The sequence below is a fragment of the Terrapene carolina genome, unplaced genomic scaffold (assembly GCF_002925995.2).
Source record: "Terrapene carolina triunguis isolate 2854851 unplaced genomic scaffold, T_m_triunguis-2.0 Scaffold96, whole genome shotgun sequence".
Taxonomy (NCBI): domain Eukaryota; kingdom Metazoa; phylum Chordata; order Testudines; family Emydidae; genus Terrapene; species Terrapene triunguis.
Genome location: NW_020664447.1, coordinates 32,053,754 through 32,080,721, shown reverse-complemented (window position 1 = coordinate 32,080,721; position 26,968 = coordinate 32,053,754). Strand labels below are relative to the sequence as shown.

At 40.4% G+C, this 26,968-nt stretch overlaps 1 protein-coding gene across 6 annotated transcripts in view; it reads right to left on the bottom strand.

The window, feature by feature from the left end:
- The window catches only part of FUT8 (fucosyltransferase 8), a 270,218-nt gene that overhangs the window by 113,490 nt on the left and 129,760 nt on the right, over positions 1-26,968 (bottom strand). For 3 of the 6 annotated variants that reach the window (XM_024210899.2, XM_024210897.2, XM_024210894.2), the window contains one exon: positions 8,124-8,547. In XM_024210899.2, coding sequence (XP_024066667.1) covers positions 8,124-8,326 — 203 coding nt within the window. In that variant the 5' untranslated portion in view covers positions 8,327-8,547. Of the gene's footprint in view, positions 1-8,123; positions 8,548-10,158; positions 10,225-14,360; positions 14,399-26,968 lie in introns of those variants that run through there. The other 3 variants (XM_024210895.2, XM_024210896.2, XM_024210901.3) reach the window with 2 other exon arrangements.

Here is a 26,968-nt window from a genome sequence, read left to right as displayed (position 1 = left end):
CCACAGGGATTGGTTCTAGCACAACACTATTCAATATCTTTATGAACTATCTGGAAGTAAATGGAAGTCTGTGGTCGGAAGCTGTAGATGGAATGAGCTTTCTGCTGCCATCTATTGGTGAAGCATAGGAATAAACAGAATAAGATGGACTTTATTTGCATATTAATTATGATCTCAGCGTGAACATTCTACTTGTTTTAATTAAACTTCATTTAAGTTTTGGGTATATAGGTAAATGAAATGTTACTATCCTTATTATGTGACAAAAAGGCAACAAAAACTGCCTTTAATGTACTCTGAGTGATGGGGCACCAAACCCAAATCTCCAGTTTTGCAAGACTGAGGAATGGAGTTTGGACACAAGGGGTTTCTATCATGTGGCAAGGAGTGAATCTCTGGTGACAAGCACTCTGCATGCCACTGAACCCCCTCCACAGCTGGATCTTTGCTGAAGTTGCAGAGTACCATGACAGAGCTGAGTGAACTCTGTTAAAGACCCCCTATTCAGCACCACCAGAGAGGTAATTACTATAGCTGGATTAGGTGGCACAGCCTCTGGACCAGATCCGGAGTAGGGGTGGCACTGCAGCAGTGTGACAAGAGATGGCAAAGAGGCAAAACTGTGGCGGGAGAAAATGCAGAGGTGACACCTACCCAGCACCAGCACAGCTGAAATCACTAGGCAGTGGACCAGTCCTAAGGTTTGTCCTCTATGGGCTGGATGGGCTATCTTTCAAGATAGCGAAATTAAGCTGACTGGTTTATAATTCTCTGGCTTGTTTTTGTTCCCCTATTTATTGATAGGCACTATATTTGCTCTTTTCCAGTCCGCTGGGATCTTGCCCGTCCTCTATGAATTCTCAAAGATAATCGCTAATGGAGTTCCTTAAGTATTCTAGGAAGTATTCATCAGGCCCTGCTGACTTGAAGATTTCTAACTTGTCTAAGTAATCATTAACTTGTTCTTTTCCTATTTTAGCCTCAGATCCTACCTCATTTATGCTGAGATAGTTTGCTTGTGCCCCTTATAATGTCCCTTTAATAAACTGCCAATTCTCCTGCACTCTTTTTTCCTTAGACTTGTTTCCCACAGAATTTTAAACTACCAATTCTCTGAGTCTGCTTACTTGAAGTCAATTGTCTTTATTCTGCTGTTTTCCCTCCTACCATTCCTTAATCATAAATCTATCATTTCATGCTCACTTTCACCCAAACTGCCTTCCACCTTCAAATTCTCAATCAGCATGAAATTTAGAATAGCCTCTCCCCTAGTCACTTTCTCCACCTCTGTAATAAAAATTTGTCTCCAATGCACTCCAAGAACTTGTTGGATAATCTGTGTCCTCCTGTATTACTTTCCAACAAATGTTTTGGTAGTTAAAGTCCCCCATCACCAGCAAGTACCATGTTTTGGATAATTTTATTCCTTGTTTAAAAAAAAAGTCTCATCTTCCTCTTCTTTCTGCTTAGGTGATCTATAGTAGACATTTACCATGACGTTACCCTTGTTTTTTACCCCTTTTGTCCTTACTCGGAGACTTTCAACAGGTCTGTCTACCACTTTTATCACAACATCAGTGCAAGAGTACAGTAACGCCTCACTTAACATTGTAGTTATGTTCCTGAAAAATGCGATTTCAAGCGAAATGATGCTAAGCGAATCGAATTTCCCCATAAGATTTAATGTAAATGAGGGGGTTAGGTTCCAGGGGAAATTTTTTCACCAGACAAAAGACTATATTATATATATATATATATATACACACATACATACATACATACACACACACACAAACACACAAACACACAATATAAGTTTTAAACAAACAATTTAATACTGGTACACAGCGATGATGATTGTGAAGCTGGGTTGAGGTGGTGAAGTCAGAGGGTGGGATATTTCGCAGGGAATGCCTTACTGCTAAATGATGAACTAGCATTTGGCTGAGCCCTCAAGGGTTAACTGGTTGTTAATGTAGCCTCACTCTACAAGGCAGCAGGCATGGAGGGAGGGGAGAGAGCATAGCAGACAGAGACACACACCCTGTGTCTGAGAGCAAGAGATGCACATTTCCCCTTTAAGTAGCTGACCCCAGTCTTAATTACACTGCCGTGTTAATTAGACCAGCTTGCTGAGACCGCAGCTGCTGCCTGGACGCTCCCTCCGTCCTGAACCCTGTCGTGTGTACCCCCTGCTCTATGGAAATGGGGTAAGTGAGGTGCAGGAGCAGGGGGGAGGGGGACACCCTGACATTAGCCCCCCACTTCCCCCCTCCCCCCATACAGAAAGCAGGAGTCTCTGGGAGCAGCTCCAAGGCAGAGGGAAGGAGCAGCACATGGCAGTGGGGGAGGGACAGCTCAATGCCGGCAATTGCTAGCCTGCTGGGCAGCTGCAGCACAGGGAACTTAGGGGAGCGGGGAGCTGATAGGGGGAGCTGATAGGAGGGCTGCCAGTCCACCCTGATTACAAGCCCCCCACCAGCTAGCTGCAACGGGCTGCTCTTCCTGCAAGCAGTGGACAAAGGGAGCATTGCACAACTTTAAACAAGCATGTTCCCTAATTGATCAGCAACGTAACAATGAAACAACGTTAACCGGGATGACTTTAAGTGAGGAGTTACTGTACACATCTTTGATATACAAGGCATCACTTCCTTTTTTTTCCTGCCTGTTCTTCCTGAACAAGCTGTATCCTTCTATACCAATATTCCAGTTATCTGAATTATCCCACCAAGTTTCTATGATGCCATTTATGTCGTAATTGATTATTCACTAGTATTTCTAGTTCTTCCTGTTTATTCCCCATATTTCTTATGTTAGTATACAGATACCTAAGATAGTCATTAGAATTCTCCTCTATTTTGCCTCATCTCTCCTTCTCCCTGCTGTGATTGCCCAGGTTCTCCCCAGATTCTGACCCTTCACCCAGGTCTCCATGTTTTGGAATTACCTGTAGGCTTTTGTCTCCCGCCCTAGTTTAAAACTGGTCTCACTAGGTTAGCCAGTCTGTATTGGAAGATAAAATTCCACATGGGAAAAGTAATTCATGAATAAAAATATTTAGCCGTCATAGGTCAAGAACGGATCTCCATCCTCCTTTTTTCCTGGGAACTATTAAATAGTTGTAGTAAAACCCTTTCCCTTGATGCTGAGTGAAACTTGCTCCTAACACTAGGAGAGAGTCCACCTCCTGTCAGCGGATTTCCTCTTAAGAGTGGTTCTGGAAGAGGAGCCACGGTGGTGGTTATGGAGGAGGTGGAGAAAGAAATTTGATGGTGTAGCCAAAGTGCATGAAATCTAGTATCCACTTGTCCATTGTGATAGCCCTCCATTTGTAGGCAAAGTAAACTAGGCAGTAATCAAAGGGGAATTCAGAAACAGGTGCAGATGGCATCATTGTTAGATCGCAACTCTTGAGAGTCCCGGTCACGCAAATCTCCCCACCAGTTTTCAGTAATATCAACTAGGTCAAATTTATGCTCATAAAAAGCAATTCCTGTTATTCTTGTTTATTGCCAAGGCAACTAGCATCGGTGCATAGGCAATTACAGTTACTTGATTAATCTATAAATACCTACATAGCAAGAAAATATCTGACATAAGGAGGCCCTTTAATCTAGCAGCAATAACAAAATCCAATGGATAGAAGCTGAAATTAGAAAAATTCAAATTGGAAATAACTTCTTAAGTGAAAGCAGCATGCATCCAACGAAGTGGGTATTCACCCATGAAAGCTCATGCTCCAATACGTCTGTTAGTCTATAAGGTGCCACGGGACTCTTTGCTGCTTTTACAGATCCAGACTAACATGGCTACCCCTCTGATACTTCTTAAGTGAGTTAATCAAAAGAAGGTTTACCAAGGTCAGTGATAAATTCATCATCAGTTGGAGACTTTGCATCAAGATTATATGTCTTTCTAAAATATAACTCTGGTTAAAGCACAAGTTATTGGGCTCAATAGTTATTCACTTATATGATAGGGATGAATAATTCTCTCCATTGCAGGAATTACGGAGTAAAATTCTATGGCTTGTGCTATGCAGGAGTTCAGACTAGATGGATATATTGATCCTTTTTGGCCTTAAAATCTATTATTAGTATTTCTTCTCAGATTCTCATTCTGGCACTGCACTTTACTATAATATATACATTTTAACATAGGACTAATAGAAAGTCATATTTCATTAAGCTTGTTTAGACAATATTTAAAATGTGGCTGACGAAAAGGTCTTTCTTTTTTCTCTAAAATGGGAAGATAATCCTAATATATGTCAATATTATGTCAACAAAAATATACAAAAAAATATAGAGTCAATTTATTTACCAGCATACATTACCGGAGTTTAGAAAAATATTACAGATCATTAATAGACTATTCTCGGATGACTGTAGATAGTCCAATTTAAAGTAACTGTGAAATGTAATTGTCAGGAGGATAATGCCTTTGTAGGAGTGCAAAGAGGCATCTTTCCTTTGGAAAATATTGTGAAATGACAAATGTTGTTTGGTACAATCTGCAAGATTTGAAAGGTGAAAAGCTACATCGCATAATTCTTTGTGATTCAATAATAAGTTATCCTTCATAGGACGAGTTTAGCAGTATTCAGTGAGGGGAAAGAACTTCACCAGAGGGAGGGAAATCCTCCCTGTTTCACTCTAAACACTTATCTATCAAGTACTGGAATTTCTCCCTCAATGCTTGTATAATCTCTTAATATTAATAGGGTCTGACTGTGCCCAGTAAGGTGAAGAGGTGTGCAAAAATATCAGATGATAGTTTAATTCTAAAAAGGATTTTTTGCACTATTTAAAAGTATTTCTTTAAACTCAGCAACAAAGCAAAGGTTTCCCATTCACAGTTCAGCTCTATCAAGGTTAGCAATGCTAGGTGTCTAGTGTAGACATGTCATTGGCTGGTGTTACTGTAATCGCCATAATAATTGGATTTACTTGAAGCAGCTCTAACTGACAATGTTAAAATGGTGGTAGCCAGCAGTTAGTCTCCACTAGCATTCTGCTCCACATGGTAGTAACAGCTGGACATTATTGAAAAATGTCCCTGGGATAAACAGGGCTTAAGGGTAGGAATATCACTTCATTTCTTTAAAGCTGACAGCATGTTGCACACACTGTTCCATTCAATCATAAAGATGACCAAAGTATTGAATTCTCCGTACTTTATGTGCTATGCACAATTTGTTCACAGATTAATAAAATTACAAATGAATTCCGCTACTTTTCTAAAATGTGAACACTAACATTTCTTCAGTATAGTACATCTCGTCAATGTCAATTACAAGCAATCCAAATGCTTGGAAAAATATCTTTTATAGAAGGCATCTTTGTTATAACATAGTTAACAGGGCCGGCTCCAGGTTTTCTGCCGCCCCAAGGGGCAAAAAAAAAAAAATAGCGCCACGGCAGCGCGATCGCGCCACTCCACTCTTCGGCGGCAATTCGGCGGCAGGTCCTTCGCTCCTAGAAGGACTGAGGGACCCGCCGCCGAATTGCCACCGAAGACCTGGACCTGCCGCCCAATAGCGGCCAGAGTGCCGCCCCTTGGTATTGGCCGCCCCAAGCACCTGCTTCTTTAGCTGGTGCCTGGAGCCGGCCCTGATAGTTAACATTCTACATTTTAAAATAAGTTAATTTTCTACTGTATAGATGTAAGCAGAGTCTGGATGAGCTCTCCCCTGACATCTAGTGGTGAGCTGTGGAAGAAGACTTCAAAGCTGATCTCATTTGCAGGGACACCCCCACCCTGCCTAGGTGCTCAGCATGATGGGACTGCTTGCCCAAATGATCACTTGTGCCTGGTGTTGGATCCCCAGTATCCTTGTTATTAGGGCAGGAGTAATAAAGGGTTGTTATCCTTGTTGTGTGAACTGAAGGCAGCAGAATTGTACCTGGCATACCCCAATTGAGGGACTCACCCTCAACTGAACAGAACTTGCTAGGCAAGGGACATGGGTTCCAAAGCCCAATGAGTTGAGAGAGGGTAGAGATAGGTATTTGTACCTGCTGGTGTGGGTCTTGTTTAAGGGTCCTAGACACCATTAGACCCTTCTTCTCTCCATGGCATAATAAAAGAGTTAATTTAGACTCAATTGAAAGTCTTGTTACATGCTGCAGAGCTGAAATCACTGATACCTAGAGCTAAGTATTAGACCTACTTTGGGACAGTGTCTCTATTGCAAGAGACTGCCCAGTGTGCACTAACAGTGAGGCTCCCCCACTAACAGCTGATATCACTGAGAGCTGAAATCACTGAGAACATAAGAACATAAAAATAGCTCTACTGGGTCAGACCAAAGGTCCATCTAGCTCAGTATCTTGTCTTCTGACAGTGGCCAGTGCCAGGTACTCCAGATGGAATGAACAGAACAGGTAATCATCAAGTGATTCACTCCCTGTCGCTCATTCCCACCTTCTGGCAAACAGAGGCTAGGGATACCATTCCTGCCCATCTTGGCTAATAACCATTTATGGACCTATCCTCCATGAATTTATCTAGTTCTTTTTTGAACCCTGTTATGGTCTTGGCCTTCACAACATCCTCTGGCAAGGAGTTCCACAGGTTGACTGTGCATTGTGTGAAGAAATACTTCCTTTTATTTGTTTTAAACCTGCTGCCTATTAATTTCATTTGGTGACCCCTAGTTCTTGTTTTATGAGAAGTAGTAAACAACACTTCCTTATCTACTTTCTCGACATCAGTCATGATTTTATATACCTCAATCACATTTCCCCTGTGCTCTTTTCCAAGGTGAAAAGTCCCAGTCTTATTAATCTCTCCTCATATGGAAGCCGTTCCATACCCCTAATCATTTTGTTGCCCTTTTCTGAACCTTTTCCAATTCCAATATATCTTTTTTGAGATGGGCAACCACATCTGCACACAGTATTCCACATGTGGGCGTACCATGGATTTATATACAGGCAACATGATATTTAGTGTCCTATTATCTATCCCTTTCTTAATTATTCTCAGCATTCTGTTTGCTTTTTTGACTGCCACTGCACATTGAGTGGATGTTTTCAGAGAACTATCCACAATGACTCCAAGATCTCTTTCTTGTGTGGTAACAGCTAATTTAGACCCCATCATTTTATATGTATAGTTGGGATTATGCTTTCCAATGTGCATTACTTTGCATTTATAAACATTAAATTTAATCTGCCATTTTGTTGCCCAGTCACCTAGTTTTGAAAGATACTTTTGTAGCTCTTTGTAGTCTGCCTGTGTCTTAACTATCTTTAGTAATTTTGTATCATCTGCAAATCTTGCCACCTCACTGTTTACCCCTTTTTCCAGATCATTTATGAATATCTTGAATAGGTCTGGTCGCAGAACAGACCCCTGGGGGACACCACTATTTACCTCTCTCCATTCTGAAAACTCACCATTTATACCTACCCTTGTTTCCTATATTTTAATCAGTTACCAATCCATGAGAGCACCTTCCCCCTTATCCCGCGGCAGCTTACTTTGCGTACGAGCCTTTGGTGAGGGACTTTGTCAAAGGCTTTCTGAAAATCTAAGTACATTATATCCACTGGATCCCCTTGGTCCACATGCTTGTTGACCCCCGCAAAGAATTCTAGTAGATTGGTGAGGCATGATTTCCCTTTACTAAAACTAAAACCTGAGAGCTGTGTTAAGTGTTGGGGGGGCCATGAAGAGTCCCTCCTCTTAGAGACGCCCGGGGGTGGTGTGTAATTGTCCCAGGTCACTGGGTGGGGGCTCAAGATGGTTTTGTGTTGTATTGTTGAAAAGGAACCCCAAGATACTGAACCTGGCCCTTGTTGCTGCTGGCTCCACCTGGCAGAAGGGTTACATATATAGTCTATAAAATGTCCTTCTAGGGCAAAGTCTGCATTAAGATAGATTACATTTGTCTTGATACTGCCATACATCATCATAATGTATAGTAACTGTCATACAGTTAAATTTTTTGAACATTCACAATAAACCATGCCACCATGTGCATAGAGGAATAACTAGAAAAAAAATGCTTGTATGAAATCTGTTTTAATCTTGCAAATGTGTATAAACAATAGGATAAAAAAACTTCTGAGACATCACCCACAGGTTTTCTGAATAATTTTTTTTAAACCTACCTGAGAGACTCTGCCATCCGCCTTAAGTCTTCATTTTGCTGTTTTAAACGTTCAAGCTTTGCAAGTATCTTGGATAGTTCACGGCTGGAGTGATCTGGGTGTTCATTGTCTCGTACCAAGTGTCCGCCTATATAAAATAGCAAGGTCCCCCAGGCAAAGAGGATGAGCATAATCCAACGCCAGGAACCAGTCCATGGCCGCATTTTCAGATGCTCAGTTCACTGCAAAACTGTTTTAGCTCACAAAATAAACATTGTAATTCCTTAGTCTGCACAAAGATGGACAACTTCTGTTCCTCTGTTTCACCACATTATGCTTAAGACAAATTATAATCAGTGTTAGTCCTACAGCAATTCTTTAAGAGAGATCCTTATGATGATATATGTAGAAAGCTTTAGTATCACGTGCTTCTTCGTTTTATATTCTGTAGAAAGAATAAAACAAGTGTAATTAAGTAACGTGATTTATAAATAATGGAATATATTGGACTGCAATTAAAGTAAATATACATTCAAGAAAACTGGCAGATTACATTTCTATCCCTTCATCAACTAAAGAAAGAAAACCTTTTTAAGTTTTCACAGTAAATAAACCGTGTTTATTAGAAATATGCCATGTGATAAAACAATCAGCTCCAGAACTAAAATAACATAAAGCATCATCAGCTCTTCAAAATAATAATGCTCACTAATTTGTCCAATACCATTTCACACATTACAAAAGATTAAGTCATTGGTTTAATCAATAAATCAGAATAGGTATTCTGCAGTAAATTTTGTATTATCTCAAATGGAAACATAAGCATAGCTATTTTTCAATTATACTATTTTTTCATCTTCTATCCTTTCTCATTTTTATGAACTCTCACTACTAGCTATCATTATTGTACTTGCCTTAGTACACAAGAGGTGCGTTGCCATTTTTATAATAGACTCCACTACTGACACGTAGATTGGCCAAGCAGCATCTATATCAGCCAGCACTCCAAAGACTATAAGCAATAATTTATAAAAAACTATCCTCCATATGCATTCATCCTTAACTAGGTCACCTGCACTGGCTTCAAGTATGGAAATGTAAAATTAATCACAAATCTTTATTTCTCATTTAAACTGCAACACAATCCAGCTTCATTATTAGGCCTTCCAATACTACTCACAAATGTTTTCTACAAAGAAACACTGAACTTTCAAAGGGGGGGGGGAAGGGACTTCAAATAAATTAACACCCTATAGTTAAGCACAGAAGGAAACCTTCTGGTTCCAAATAGAAAGAAAAAAAGAAAATCAACTAGTATTTGAATAGTGTGAAGAATGCACAAGTACTTCATGTAATGCTAAAACATATGCAACGATGCATACCCACATATCTCCAAACAAAACCAAGTTTATGAAGCCAGTTCAAATTGTTAAAACTCATGTTTATTTATATACAAGTTATATATAAGAGTTACATATACAACTGTTAAGACCAAATTAAAAGTACTACATTTGACATAAGACTAAAACAATTTTATCCAAAGTGACCTTTTAAAAACATCTCTCACTTAATTTTCTGCTTAGCAAAACACATCACCTCCAGGTTCTAACAATTTCCTTTATCTCGCTGTATCCAGAACTGATATTTTAAAGTACTAATTGATAAGAAAGGCACGCAATCATCTAACCATTTCTTCCTTGTCTGCAAAGAACATTTGTGCAGATTGTCAGGAATCAGTATTTCCTATGCAGTTGGGAATTTTCTTTTTCCCTCCTTTCAAGTCTGCAAATCAACCATCTAAACTAAAACTCTCAAACATTTATCTGACTAATCTCTTTTTTCACCTTCCTTCGATGATGGTCTCCTTGTGGCTCTGCCAACTTCAAGGGAAAAGTCACCATTCTAAGTTGAAAGAAATGTTTTTTCTACCATGTAATAACCTACATACTCATCCAGCAACGAAGGATATGTGGACAGCATTGGTTTCCAGACCCATGTAATTCAAGGTAACATGAAAACTACTAACTGTCACCAAAACCTGACAGACCTTTCTCACCTTTTTTGAGCGTGTGGCACAAAACCTTCATCTTACTACGTTTCAGACAACCAGCAGATGGCAGATCTAGACAAACAGGATTAATAGTTAGTAGTTAACAACTGAGTATCACTTAAGTGAAAAAGGTTTCTAGTAACCCTCTCAGCCTTTCTATTTAAGGGGTCTTTGGTGAGACAAATCAACGTGCAGATCAGTTTTCCTTGAACAAGACAATTTCAGAATCGCGCATTAGGAGCCCATAATTTTCTACACATTTCTAAGGCAGCTTTATATATATGTATATTTTGTTTTGTCATGGCAAAAAAGCAAATTGCATCTGGGGAGACATTTATGCTTCCATAAATCTTTTGGTTGTTCCTCCTGAGGAAGAGTGAATCAATAGGGTCCAGTTTCTGCTCTGGTCCTTCAAACCTCATAGCTGCAAAGACATTACTAAAGCAGTCCTGCAATAGTGTATTAATTATTTTTATTACTGCAGTGACTAGGAGCCCTAGTCATGGATCGTGACCCCATTGTGCTAGGCTCTGTATAAACCCAGAACAAAAAGATGGTCCCTACCCCAAGCAGTTCACAATCCAAGTATAGGACAAGAGACAACAGAGTACAAGGATAGACAGAATATAAAGAAATAATGAGACAATATTGGTCAGCATGCTAGGTAATGGTCTCAATGCACCAGCAGCCTAACCATTGTCAATATCTTTTTTTATAAGTAGTTTCTCCAATTCCCATCACTCTAGAAACTCAAGGATCTTTGTCAGGTAAGCATACATATCATCCACATTAGGAGTAAAGTTCTGAGCTACACAAAGGTGGAAGACCTCATCCAAAGGTGAACATAAAGTGTCACATATGGTGAGGGTGCCATGAGGCCTATCAGATGGAGGAAGAACCTCATTGTCTGACACAGGTTTTCATTTAAGGTAAATAGGCCTTGAGACACATTCAAAAAACTCTCCTATAGAAAAAAAAGACATGAACTGAGTTTGATATAGCGCTAGTAAAATAAATCATCTGAGTGGATACCAGAAGACTTTTCCCCCCAATATAACAGGATGTCCAGAGTTTGAAATGAATTACAAAGTATTTTTGATCAAGTTTTTCAAAGCCTGACAAAAGCATGCTTCAATCAGATGGCCATCTAAATTCATGCATTTAAGAATTAGCTCAGACCATAGATAAGTAGCCACCTGGGGAAAGTATTTGGTGAAGACCCTGGGCACCATATAGAAACAGATGGCATAGAAGATTGTCAATAAATCCACCTCATCCAGGGATTATAAGGACCAGGTAAAGTGAGCTGGATTAAATTCACCCAATGAGCCTAATGAGAAAGTTCCTAGAAGGACCAGAGGGGGACCAGATCTCATATTTACTGTTCTACAAGCTGTCCAGGTAAGTCTCAAAGCTGGAAGACACCAAGGTCAACTGGAACAGTCCCTAGAACCAAGGAAGACTTCCCCTGATCAGATAACCAGCAGCCCTGGCACAATAAGATTTCTTTCCTCCAGAGGACAGTCAAATTGAGTCCAGGGAATCAGTAGCACCAGAAGAGCTTGCAACAACATTGACACCAGGGAAGAAATAGCCTCTCTATCTGCTTAGGAGAGACTGGAGGGCAAGACAGGGTTGCAGATTCGTTTCTTTTTAACACTGGGGAAGACAGAATTGACATCTCTGAAGTCCCTCTGCGCTTCCTGAACCTATGCTTCCATGACTACTTTTTCTAGCTAAAAGAGGAATGGATCATTGGCACAGAAAATGCCTTGAAGACCTAACTGTTCTTGACTTTATGCTTCAGGGCAGAGAAGTGTGGAACCCAGGCCTACTAGAAATGTTGACTTGACTGCACCACTATTTCTGATGGAGGTACAACATCCCAGTTAGAAGAAGGGGTTCATCAAACCCTTAGAACCAGAACCACTCGAGGGACTGAAAAGCTGACAATGTTGTTAGCAACAATTTCAGAAGCCCTAGCTAACTTAAGTGGAGGTGGCATAAACCAGTTAGTGCTGAAACCATAGCATCAACAGTCCCAGATAGATCCCTTGCAGCAGATACACAGGATGGTACTATTCCCAGCATTGTATCAGTGGGGTAGCCGTGTTAATCTGGATCTGTAAAAAGCAACAGAGAGTCCTGTGGCACCTTTAAGACTAACAGATGTATTGGAGCATAAGCTTTCATGGGTGAAAGCTTATGCTCCAATACGTTAGTCTTTAAGGTGACACAGGACTCTCTGTTGCCTTTTCCCAGCATTGACTCCTTCATTCTGCCTCCAGAGTATTTAGTTGCCTCAGATGAATCTAAGGAGTTGGCTTTCAGTGATTTTTTTTTAAAAAGAAGACCTAGAGTTTGTTCTTTCTGAGCCTGGGGCGTGAAGGAATTGACACAATGGCTGCACAAATAACCCTTGCTTAGCCAGACAAGAAAATAAGCATGCCTTCAGGTTTGTCTTAATTCCTGCCACCATGCCACAGTGCACACCGTGAGAAAAAAAACCGTACTAAATGCAGAAGAAAAGTTTGAAACAACAGTCACAAATAAGCAATGTTAACACTAAAACTACAACTCTATAAAATAAAACTAGATTAGAAAAAAAGTTTTGATCAGAAAAGGTAGTTTTCTGCATCTATAGCTAATTGTGGAAATGAGAGGACACTCTCAGATTTGAATGCCTTTAAGAAAAAAAATCCTTACTAACACCACTTTAGATTTTTCAAACTGAACTTTAAAATCTAGTTTATTTTTCTATTGAACTTGGAAATAGATATGAGGCCAGTCAATTTCAAGCCAAGTTTATTTCAGATGTTCATGTACTACCATAATTCCACAGGGGAACATATATTAATTTTAAAAATACTGCTTCAACTGTAATTTTTTTATTTCAATTAAAACATTTATATTGCTTTTCTGGCCTACATTTGACTTGACAGCAGGCTTTTAAGGTTTCAGTTGGGACTCTAACTTTGCCTCCTTACCTCTACTGCAAACATCCATTGCAAGATGGATTTTCATCATACGATCTCACAACAGAATATATGCACTGATTCAAAATGTTACACAAATGTATTTGATTAGAATACAATTAAAAATATATTGGGAAAACGGACCCCTGAGGCGCTTTCATTAGATGATGAAAACTATCCAATTTACTGTGGAATTTGCTTTATGATCACAGAGGGGAAAAAAGACTATAGTCAGAAACCCAGGGGAAAAGCTAATCTTTAAAGACTCTGATGTCAGAGACAAGGAATGAATTTTTACTGCTACAAGGCAAGATTCAATGAAAACCTTAAGGAACACACACTGACAAAGGTTAAGTGATAAGATTTTTTTTTTTTAACTGATGCCTCAGTGGTATCTCCTGCAAAATGGAGAGTACCATATCCAGACAAGGATACACTCAAGATCCTTAAGATTTAAAACAATATAAAAAACCAATTATGCAATAACAGATGACACAGATGAAAAAGTCAGTGGATAAGAACTATTTTCAGAAGTTCTGAATTAAATCGGACATGTCTGATTATCAGATCCATATATCAGTACTCTCTGGGAACTGATTCTTTCAAAATGCTCTTAGAGACAGTGTTTTTCTTCTCATCATAGCTGGTGAGCATCTTTAGAGAGCATTTATGCGATACAATATGTTTATTCTTAACAGTATTGTAACATCACTGTATGCCAGCTAGACAGTAGTAGTGTAATCGATGAAGCAATGTCTGCCTGAGTTTGCAGTGCACCTGAGACAATTACTTTGAGGTGTGAATTGCCCCATTCATTTCAGTAGGTACTAACTCTGATGCCAATGATGACAATTAACAACGTTGACATTTAAGTACTTCACTAATAGTTTATTCTATTACTTCTAGTTACATCCCTTAGGCATTGTCTACACTACCGTGGTAAGTCGACCTAAGTTATGCTACTCCAGCTACGTGACTAACGTAGCTGGAGTCAACATAGTTTAGGTCAATTTACTGCGATGGGAGACACTCTCCCATCGACTTACCTTAATCTTCTCATTCCAGTGGAGTACTCTGCAGTCGATTTAGCAGGTCTTCACTAGACCTGCTAAATCGACCCCCTGCTGCATCGATAGCAGCAGTGTCAATCCCCAGTAAGTGTAGACATGGCCTTAGACAGCCCTAATTCTTATCCATTCTTAGTATTTATAAAAACCAAATTCTTCTAAATACCTGAAACACCTATGGTGAAATCTTTGCCCCACTGGAATCAATAGGAGTTTTGCCACTGACTTTAATGGAGTCTGGATTTCATGCTATGCCTATCACCTAGTTACTGGAGTGCAAGAGAGAGAACAACAGTTAATGATACAATATATCTATAAGAACATTGACCGTATCTTAATTTTAATGAGAAGGTTTATTAAACCAAGTTCTAAAATCTTCATTCAAAGTGCTGAAGTAAACACCAAATTCTTTCGTGGTTTAAATCAAATCCACCCTGCAATAAACTACAGAATTTTAACATTTTATTTTCAAATTAACAGAGATGGTCTGGGTAGAAGCCCCTATATATTAAGTCGAGAATGTAATTTTTACAGTAAAATAAAGAAAACTTTAAATGAAACCCTAAACTGATTGAAAATGCTAGATAAAGAACACAAATTTAGAACTGCAGCTTCTACAACATAAGAAATAATTCATATCCAAACCCAAAGTATGTTTCTACAATGAAAAAAAATGTTTACTGCTAACCTTCCCCCAACCTTTGTGTTTCTCCTGGCAGCACTTCCAATAGGAATAGTTAGATATTTAAGTCCTAATCCAAAGCCCTTTGAAATTAAAGGGAGTGTTTCATGAACTTCAATGGACTTTGGGCCCCTAATTTGAGAAATATCTCAGTAGATAGGGTTTATCTACACTTACAGTACTGCAGTGGCATTGCTGCTCCAGTGCTGTTGTGCCACTATAGCACTTAGTGAAGACGCTACCTATACCAGTGGGAGCCGCTACCTATGCTGATGGGAGACATAGTGGCAGCTATGTCGACAGGAGTAGCCCTCCCATTGACATAGCACTGTCTGCAGCAGGGGTTAGGTCGATATAACTACATTGCTCAGGGGGTTGGATTTACTGATATACATTTGTAGTGTAGACCAGGGTTAAGTGTTTTCCCATAATAAATTAACTAGAATTATGCCCCTCTCCCAAGAGCATTAATGCTTTTCCTAAATGAAGGACTGTTTCTTGAGAGTCAAACAGCTTTTAGCTACATATAAAATAACTAACAATGTCTACACTATCGAAAAACCGGCCTAAATTCTGCAGTGAACTGGATTGACCATTTTTAAACACATCTCCAATGCAAATTCAAGAGAAAAAACAACCTGAAAAATTAATACATGAATCACTATAACCACCAATTTATCTAGTAACAATGTGCAAAGGTTAGGGCCTTCCTATTCTCTTTTTCACACACAAAAAGAAAAATTCACCCCAGTATAGAGGGCCAGCACAAGGACTCTGCACCACTTAAATCCTATTTAAGCCTCAAAAATGAAATAAATTGCTAATTAAGTAGTACTTTACAGATGCAACTAATATACAAAATACCTCTTAAAGAGACATACCAGTCTTTAAGTAATTTTAATCTGCCCAGTTTAAAACATATTTTTGTTCCTAATCCCACAAACACAGCAACGTGGACAACCTTTATGCCAGTGCATATGTATGAGTCCCACCGTGTAGCTCCTCTTTTAGATTTGGGGCCTTTAAGAAGGAAACCTTTTAAAATCTAAAAATAAAATTATAACTCAACTGAATAAAATTACAGCTGTGAAAATATTAAGTTACACAAATTTTTGCAAAACATACAAAAATGACTATATACGTTTGATGAAAGTCAATAAATCAGTGCTCAAAACACTATCTGAGGCATGTATCAGAGGGGTAGCCGTGTTAGTCTGGATCTGTAAAAAGCAACAGAGAGTCCTGTGGCACCTTTAAGACTAACAGATGTATTGGAGCATAAACTTTCGTGGGTGAATACCCACTTCGTCAGACGCATATTACCTTTTGTGTAAAGGCAGTACAGACGTATTTAATCAATGCATCACCATCTTCAGGATTCTGATTACTGGCCTCAGAGTTGTTACCCTAAATGGGAGTTACAGATGTTTAAGTCAACGTTCTTGTGATCACTACCTTTCGGGATCAGTTCACATTGAGGTTTGATCTTGTAACTCAGCACTTTCATGAGCAAACCTCCTTTGAACAGCCCTCAGAAAATCAAAATCTCCAGTTCCATAACACAGTAACCAAAGCATTGATCGTTACGTATTTCCAAGTACAAGCACAATTTTTTCTACATAGCTGCTTAATGCTCCTGAATATTTAAATGCAAAATTAAACTAATCCAGCTAACAGATCACTGAATGGATGGTAAGGATGTCACAAATGGGAGATTCTATGGCCCCAATCCTGCAAAGATTTACATACATGTTCACTCAGGAATGTGAGTTATCCCACTATTTTCACTAGACGCTACTTAGGGTTTATTGTTAAACACATGCATAAATCACTGCAAGATCAAGTAAAAACAGTGACCAGAAGGAGAAAGGGAGGCCCTAAGCCAGCAATAGAAAAAAGAAATAAGAAACATTAAATAATGGACTCTAAATATTTTTGAAGAAATCACCAGCTGAAAAATCACAAATAAGATTTTTAAAGCCCATTTAATTTTTTTAGAGTATGGCTTCATGTTTTGGTTTAGGATAGTGATTAAAACACCTCTTTGAAAACCAATTCCAGGCTATAAATAAGTGTTAATTACCCGTATGCTCATTGGACTAGCAAATTTCCTTTGTAAAGAGAAATCTTGCCTCACCAATCTATTAGAATTCTGTGAGGGGGTCAACAAGCATGTGAACAAAGGGGGATCCAGTGGATATAGTGTACTTGAACTGTCAGACCCCACATCAAAAGCTCTTGCGCAAACTAAGCAGTCATGGAATAAGAGGGAAGGCCCTCCTGAGGTTCTTACCCACGAAAGCTTATGCTCCCAATACTTCTGTTAGTCTTAAAGGTGCCACAGGACCCTCTGTTGCTTTTTACAGATTCAGACTAACACGGCTACCCCTCTGATACTTGGGTAAAAGATGGGAAACAGGGGGTAGGAATAAATTATCATTTTTCACAATGGAAAGAGGTAAATAGCAGTGTTCCCCAAGGATCTGTACTGGGATCTGTGCTGTTAAACATATTCATAATTGATCTGGAAAAAGGGGTAAACAGTGAGGCGGCAAAATTTGCAGACTGCTGATTAATATATGTTGCCTAGCATATAAATATGTATCATATTATTAATATGTATTATCCACACTACACACACACACACACACACACACACACACACGTGTGTATATTTTAATATGCATTAAGCCAGCAGTCCCCAAGCTTTTGAGGGTCATGCCCCCCATCCCCCATCTGTGCCCCAAGAGCTGGAGCCAGGAGCAGAGCCGTGACTCCGGGGTGGGGGACGAGACGTGGACAGGGGTAAGGGGGCCGAGGCGGTGGCTGCAGCTGGGAGTGGGTCTGGGAGCAGGGCCACAGCCAGGGGCCAAAGCTAGGGGCGGGGGCAGGAGTGAAGCCGCAGCTGGGCTGCAGTGGGGGCGGGCGCACAGTCAGGTGTGGCTCTGCTCTGGACTTGCCCCCAACCTTGGCCCCAGGCTGGGAATGGAGCAACAGCCTGCTGCTGAGCAGGGCCGACCCACAACATTTTGGCACCTGAGGCGGGGAGCTCAAATGACGCCCCCATGCCTCCTCGCTTAGGCCAAAACTTTGAAAGGTCTCAATTCTGCCTTCTTCCTGTTCCACTCCTCTCATGGTACTGCTCTGCTACCTACCCCAATAAAAGAGAACTAACAACTTAAAATGCCTTGTTCAAAAATTTAAAGTAACACTTAACTTTCAAATGCCTGAACAGCAAATGTAACTTTTCTGGTCTGCATAGTAAACACTGGCATTTTTATCTGTTTGAATAATCAAAGTGGTACTTTCCGTGCCTTCTTGGTTGCAAAGATTTGAATTGCTTCCTGCTGAAGGTCCACAGTCTGGGCCAGCTCATGCTCTATTGAGATGGTTGCAAGGCCGACCAGTCTCTCCTGTGTCATTGTGGAGCATAGATGTGTTTTTATTAACTTCAGCTTGGAGAAGCTGCGTTCTCCACTGGCAACTGTTACAGGAAGTGTTAGAAGTATGCGCAGAGCAACAAAAGCATTTGGAAAGAGGGTGGTCATCTTATTTGTGCACATATATTCCAGAACAGCCTTTGGAGTGGATCCTGCTGAAATGTATCTTGAAAGGGCTTTCAGTTCATCACCTAAATCACTCGTACCAATATCGTGCATGTCATCATGTGTCAACATTGTCTCTAGTGCCCTGCATTGCTGGTGTAGGTCTTCTTCAGGTATAGTGAGGAGTTTTGGATTATCATACAACATCCCAAATATACTGCTGTGTTCCTTGAGCTGCATGAAACGTTCAACTGACTATATTGCACAATCTAGCACCTGGTTAAAGAATTCAACTTTGAATTGTTGTTTGGAATCTCTTATGGGATTATCCCGTGCTTCGAAATCAAAGTGGCTTCTTCTTTGGTGACTCTTGTATTCTTGAATGGGTGAGAAAACAGCTTCAGTGTGAAGTTCCTCTGCCAACTTCTGTGCACTCTTCGGCACATTTTGAAATCCCTCATCTGACCGATAAGACTGTAGGTATGACTTTGCTTTGTCCAGTTGTTCCATTGCTCCAGATTTATCAAGGTCAACACCTAGGAGTCTCTTGCTTACAACATTTATTTCAAAGAGTATGTCACGCCACAACACTAAGCCACACAGAAATTTGAAGTTATGTATGTTTCTGGTGATTCCATTTCCCTCTGCTACTGTTCTCCCATGAACAGTACCTGTCATAGCATTATCCTCCATAATGGCAACTATGGCATCATATATCTTCCCAATCTGGTGTTTGATAGGCTTTATCGCCTCCAATCGACTTTCCCATCGTGTGGCACTCAGTGGTTTCAGTGTCAGAGAGGATGTTTCCAGATGTTGCTTCAAAATTTGCCATCCGTTAGTTGATGTAGAGAAAAATATTTAGATGTTTTGAATGACACCTCTACCCCGATATAACGCGGTCCTCGGGAGCCAAAAAATCTCACCATGTTATAGGTGAGGCCGCGTTATATCAGGGTAGGGAGAGGAACTGCTCCCCACGCCAGCTCACCTCCGCCTCCTCCCTGAGCATGCTGCCGCCACTCCGCTTCTCCCTCCCTTCCAGGCTTGCCGCGCCAAACAGCTGATTGGCGCAGCAAGCCTGGGAGGGAGGAGAAGTGGAGCTGCAGCACGCTCATGGGAGTAGGCGGAGCGGAGGTGAGCTGGGGCGAGGGGCAGGCTGCGGAGGGCCGCAGCAAGTAACGGGCGGGCACAGAGGAACCGCTTGCAGTAACACGAATTCGGATATAACGAGGTAAAGCAGCCCTGTCCCCCGGAGCGCTGCTTTACCGCATTATATCCGAATTCACGTTCTATCGGGCCACATTATATTGGGGTAGAGGGGTACATTAAAAAATTCAGCAGCCTCACTAGAAGCTGATGCTGCATCACTGACCACCAAGTTCAATGAATGAGAACTGCCTGGGACAAAAAAAGCTCGAGGGTTTAATTCTCGGATCTATGTCTGCACTCCTGTGTTCTTTCTTCTCGTGTTGGCACCGTTATCGTAGCCCTGACCTCTCATGACAGCTATCGCAATTCCCATATCTTCCAGCTTTTTAAGAAGCACATTTCTCAGACCAGCTCCTGTAGTATCATCAATGTCAATAAATTCTAGAAAATGCTCTCTGACTGTCACCACATTTTCACTAGGTTCTGTTGTTGTTACAAAACACACCGTTATAGTCATTTGTTCCATACGGCTGATGTCAGGTGTGCAGTCCAGAATAACAGAGTAATATCTTGCTGACTTCAGATCTGACACAATCTTCTGTTTGACTTTTGTTGCCAGTAACTGTATGATCTCATTTTGAATTGTTTTTCCAAGGTAGTGGTGTGTGTACATTTCTTGGGTGGTGACTCTTCTTAGATGCTCCTGGAGTACAGCATCAAACTCAGCCATCAGCTCCACGATTTTAAGGAAGTTTCCATTGTTTGGCACATACAGCTGATCTGAAGTGCCACGCAGTGCTAGGTTTTGGGTAGCAAGCATTCTTACAATGACAATGAGCCTTTTCAGAACATTTTGTCAGTAAAGAGACTCTGATGCAATCGTCTCCTGATGCTGATCATCTATAGTGGCCTTTAACCTTAGTCTCATCTCTCAAGCTCTTTCCACCTATGGAATGCTCTCTGGAGATTTGCTGCCTTCTTGTGGCATGCCGGATTTCTAACCAGATTTTTCCAGTCCTTTGTTCCTGTAGAACCCAATGTGGCTGGAACATTAGACTGGAAGAGTTTGCAACAAAAACAATATGCAGCATTCTGGGTTTTTGAGTACATAAGCCATGGTTTATGTACTCCACTTTGTCACCATTGGGGATTTCACGCCAGTAATGTATTGGATGGAAACTTCTATTTTCATTGTCTTTTGGGAACATGAAGTTTTTCACTTGCTGTGGCCCATGCAGTACAAGGAAGTCCCTCAGGCTACTGCTCAAGTTGGTCCACAATCCTGGATCATCTAGACTTAAGGAAGTAAACTCAGCAGCAGCTGTTTCTTGCGCCTCCACCACACTCTTCTCTGATCTACACTTTTATTCAGGCATGTGCATGGTTACATCCATTTGAGATGGAGATATGGATGCTGCAATAGCTGCCAGGTCACCTGCACTCTAACTGGAAGATCAGGCATCTCCTCACCACTCACATCCTCACTGGGGCTGGAAGGCTCACCATGAACATTTGTGTCTATGTATTTCAGGAGAGCTCCTTCCTGCTTAGATAGAAAAGCTTCCTTTGCTTTCTTTCTTTTTCTGAATGCTGTCCCAGAGGGGCGTTTTCTTCTTTCACTCATGACTGCTGTTCTGTGACAGCTATAGCGGCTCTCAACACTCAATTGAAGTGGACAAATAAGCAGGCTGGTAGCAGGGCCTGAGTGAGGGAAGATATCAGCATCTTAAGGGCCTAACTGGCTCCTGCTACTTCAGTTGACTGCCTGTTCTCCTCAAGTGGGTTCAGGGAAGGAGCAGGAAACAGGAAGCTCCCTGAGAAGCTGGTGTTAATCAGTCCAGGCTCCTGTGGGTGCTAGAGAGGTACATAAGAGGCTTCTCCTCTCTCTCTCTCTCTGCAGTTCCTGCTGCTTTCTGTTATTCCCTCTCACCTTTTCTCCTACCTGCCTGTTATGTCTCTTGTGCCCTCCTTCCTCCAGCACAGCACTCTACCATCTCTGTGCATCTAGAGCAGAGAGAATACATATGCACCAGCAGCAGAAAATTTTCTATACTCTGGGTCCTAGTGGCGCCCCCCCACAGTCTGGCATCTGAGGCAGCCGCCTCAGTTCACCTCATGGTAAGGCCAACCCTGCTGCTGAGGCTGGGGGCTGGGGCAGGGCTGGGAGCGGAGCCATGCTGGGGACATGGCAGGGGGCGGGACTGGAGCAGAGCTCAGGGAGGAGCAAAGAGGGGCTGGGTGGTGCTCCCTCCCCACGCGGGGTGGCACCGGCCCCACCACGCCCACCCACCCCGATGTTCCTCCACACACCCCTAAAGCGGCGCACCCCACCCTTTGGGAATCTCTACATTAAGCACAAATATTGTAATAGTGATATAGCCTAAACTGGCCTATACCATAACCTGTTCACTTATGCTAAATACCCCATAACACCTTGTATTTGCTGAAGTAAGCATTTGGCACAAGCAGATAGGAAACTTGTCAAAATCAAGATACATACATACATTGTTTTAGTACAATCTAGGGAAGTATCTTCAAAGATCAGTACCTGGAATGCTAGCATCCAAAACAAAAATAAGGAAGGAACAGGACAAGTTAGGGAACTGGAACAAACTCATGGATTGGATTTTAGTGACATGTAAAAAATGCCTAACTTGTAAAACCATAAAAATAATACCAGCCAAAATGTGTAATTTGGGGAGCAAATCTTCTGTGTAAAGTGAATATAACATCACTGCATGGGACTGCTCTTCAGAGATTAGTACCATATAGAATCTTTCTCCTGTACCATATTAACAAACCTCACTGATATTGGTTATTTGGTCTCTTCAGTATATTTAATAATGAAATAAAGAACCAAAGTGTGGTCAATCAACTGACTATATAAATTATCAACAAGATTATATTAAATTGCTCAAGCCAATTAAGTCCAAAGCTGACTGCCAAGAGTTACAAAGGGATCTCACAAAACTGGGTGACTGAGCAACAAAATGGCAGATGAAATTCAATATTTGTGAGTGTAAAGTAATGTACATTGGAGAAAATAATCCCACATAAAATGATGGGTTCTAAATTAGTTGTTACCATTAAGGAAAGATCTTGGAGTCAGTGTGGATAGTTCTCAGAAAACATCCACTCAATGTGCAGCCGCAGTCAAAAAAAGCTAACAATGTTAGGAACCATTAGGAAAGGGATAGATAATAAGATAGAAAATATCGTAATGCCACTATATAAAAGCATGGTATGGTATCCAAGCTACACCTTGGATGCTGAGTGCAGTTCAGGTCACCCCATCTCAAAAAATATTAGAATTGGAAAAGGTACAGAGAACAGCAACAAAAATGATTAAGGGTATGGAACAGCTTCTGTATGAAAAGAGATTAAAAAGACTAGGACTGTTCAGCTTAGAGAACAGACAACTAAAGGGGAGGAATATGATAGAGGTTGATAAAAATCATGAATGATGTGGAGTACATGAATAGCGAAGTGTTATCTACCACTTCACACAACACAAGAAGCAGGGTTCACCCAATGAAATTAATAGGCAGCAGGTGTAAAACAATCATAAGGAAGTACTTCTTCACACAACACTGTCAACCTGTGGAACTTGTTGCCAAGGGATGTTGTGAAGGCCAAAAGCATACGTGGTTTAAAAAAAGAATTAGATAAATTCCTGGAGGATAGGTCCATCAATGGCTATTAGCCAAGAAGGTCAGGGATGGAACTCCCTGCTCCGGTTGTCCTTAAACCTCGGAGTGCCAGAAGCTCGGATTGGATGATGGGGGATGTATCACTTGATAATTGCCCTGTTCTGTTCATTCCCCCAGAAGCATCTGGCACTGGCCACTGTTAGAAGACAGGATACTGGCTAGATGGACCATTGGTCTGACCCAGTATAAACATTTGTATGTAATCATAGCACAGGATATTTTAATACCACTTTACAATATATATTTATTGTACAACCTATTTATTACACCCAGGAGATATTTGTGACAGATCCAGTGGAGTCACAGTGCTTCTAATAAATAATACACAATCTACGAATTGTTTGAAGTCTGAAAAATGTATCTAGCTTAACATCACACTCTCTCAGATACAAAAGAGCTAATTATGCTGACTCTTCTTTATAATGCTACTGAAAGCTGAAAAGGTTTTACTGATCTTAGCGCACAAAGAACCTGGATTTTTAAGCATACACAGTCTGCTCCACAAGATAAAGCATTGTTTTCCATACCAACACAAAAGGTGGAGCTAGCAAAGATCTTACAGATCACCATTCCCCAATCCTAGCATTAAGCAGAATCTTCCTCTACACTAATTCCACTGAGAATTCATCTAAATTAGCTTTGAACATCTCAGAAAATTGTTGACAACGAGCTCAAGAGCCCATTCATCCACAACTGCTCTCTTCCTTTTAATATTCCATATCTAAGCTGATTTTATTTTTATTTTCACTTTTAGACCATTACGTCCCTTAGCAAGAGAATACAGTCCATTCAACTCCCTTTAATTAATACTGTTCAAATATTTGTACAGTTTTATCATATCTTTTATTAATCTCCTTATTCCATGGCTATCCAAATTGAGTTCCCTCAGCTGTCTTTGTAAATTTGCTTCCCTAGTTGCTGTATCATTTTAGGTGCCCTTGTGTAATATTATCACTTCCCTACCCTTTTTATAATGAAATAGCTAAAATTATGTGCAGTGATCCACATGCACTCTTAATTACAGCAAAATTACTCCTTCCTCTATCTTACAGAAAATCCCTTCTATGTGTATACCACATGAGGGCATGTTTCATTTGTAATCATGCTGTATTCTGAATTCATATCCAGTTTTTTATCCACTATAACATTCAGGTATTTGCTTTATAATTGTTTCCATAGTAGTCTCATTTCATATCTCTGCTGATTATTATTTCTTGCTAGGTGTATGGTCTTCTATTTTTTATATCATATCTCAATTACATCTGCCCATCTTGCTAAATTTACAAAATTGTTCTACAATTTTGATCTTTTCTCTGTGGGCTTCATTATCCTTTTGAGTTTGGTTTGAAATGTGAATTTACTCAATACAAACTGTCCTTCAGATTAGTGAATATACAGAAAATCATAGATCTGTAGTGTGATCCCCAGCAGGACCCCCGCAAACTACTCTCCAATTTAAAACTGGTCCATTAACTATTGACAGGCTGTGTTATTTAGCACTAGATTGTACTTATACAATATACACTGAGTATAGAATGACGTGTATTTGTACCTCTCCATGACTGGACCTGGGAAGAAACTCTTGAATTTGGGACTTGTCCTATTCAGCATGAAGAACTCTACTCAAATCACACCAGGAAAATGGTTTAGTATTGGCTCAGAGGAAGAAGGGCCAATTATTCTATTGCCATCATCATTTCCTGTAGTACTTGGAGATCTCCCACCCAGCTAAAGACCTAATCAGACCTGATTCAGTGGGTAAGATCTGATGGGATCACAGCCAAGATGGTATGGTTGCAAGCTGGTACTACTCCAACATACAAACTTTTGGATTTGTCTACATTTTATTAAAGTTATGCTATTTCCGGATTAGCAATGTTCTTTCCTTAAAACAAAAATAATAGTAATTTAATGCTGGTGAAAGATGACAAACTGAAGTTGTCTGTTTATCCACTGAACAGATAAAAGTATGGACAGCAACAGTGCAATTTGTGTACTTCCTAACCAACGTGCATCACCTCTGCACAAAAGGAAAACACTCTCTTGGGGCAAGAGAATAGTTCAGTCTCCATAACTTTAGCCTCTGCAAAGAATACCAACAAAAAAGCAATACTACTAATTGTGGTGGTGGTGATCATGATGTAAACATTTTTAACCAGATTCTAAGATCACACTGAGTCATCAGAAATTAACACATTGTTGCCACTCTGGGCTAATTTCAAATCCCTGATTTAAAATGAACGGTTCCATAATCCCAATACAAATCCTAAACTATCCAATACACCAAGCTTGTTTCCTTTTTTGTGTTTATTGTTATGATGGAAGTTGAGTGAAACCTGGTTGAAGCTGGTAAGTGTGATAGCTGTCCATTCAGGATAGAGGAAAGAACTCGCTAAGCTCTTTTCTGGAGTAAGATAGCCAAAACAATTGGAGTTACCACCTGAAACATAGGCCAGTCAGAAGATGTGCTAAGTGAGAGGAAGGGTTTTCCTGGGGGCTGAATGCAAATAAGGGTTGGTGTGATTTGGTGGAGCTCTGTGTGTGTGTCTGTGGAGACAATGAGCCATGAACTGCCTGCAAGAGAAGCACTGGTAATGTAGCCCTAAGACAAAGCCAAGAGAGAGCTTTATGGGCAGTGTGCTGACTAGAAAGGCTTGGACCTGTGAGCAAAGAAACTGCCTCCTGTTTGATTCATGCTGTGTTCAAGGAAACGGGACTTTAAGTACATTCTTTGTAAATGTTCACAATTGCATCAAATCTGTATGTAACTCCATCACTAATTTCTCTTCCTAATGGAAGCAACCTGCAAGTCCGTGAACATTGGCTAATCACTCAGACCAAAAGGGGTAACACCATGTATAGCTTATTAATAAGTCTAATACTTAACTGTTACGGACATCAGACTCTTTGTTCTTTTTAAATAAAAACTTACCAAGTCTTCTTTTCTCTCTCCTGCTAATGTTCAAGACTGGAATGACATTCAAGCATTTTTAATTAAAGAACAACATTTCAAACAATGTTGTTAGCTCTTTTAAAAACAGGTAGAGAAAGCATATTTCCTCTTCTATTTCTTTTTTGACACTTATATATATTACTTTACTAATCTGTGTGTGCTGTTAATTTGGTCTATGTTCAGTGATCTATAAAGTGAGATCATATACTGTATATGATACATATATATTTTATACTCTCTCTTCACCTATAATTGAGGCATAGCCCAAAATAAACACAGACAATGATCAAACACTACAAACTGTGGCTACAGGTATCATATCACACTGCACGACGAAAGACTTTTCCAGGTTCCCATCTTTGCCCCATATGCACAGGGCATAGTTTTATTTGCAACTCTCTGGTCCTAGTGCTGGTTCTACACTGGCCCAGTTCTTAATGAGGCTGCTCTAAACTCTGCCACCTAACTATGGACTCAGGGCTTGTATATGCCATCTGAGAATACAAAAGCAAAGTAGCATTTCGTCCTTACCACCAACACACACCTTATTCCAGGAGTCAAGAGGCAGGATGTAGAAGGTGGCTATCCCAGCTCTACATCACCAAAGGATTCTCTCACACTAGGACCGTCCCTAAGTAGCTGTTTAAGCCAAATGTTATAATTTGCCGAATATGATAATCTTGTTTATATGTTTGTATCACCTTTGTATTATGGCCTATAGATATGTATGTA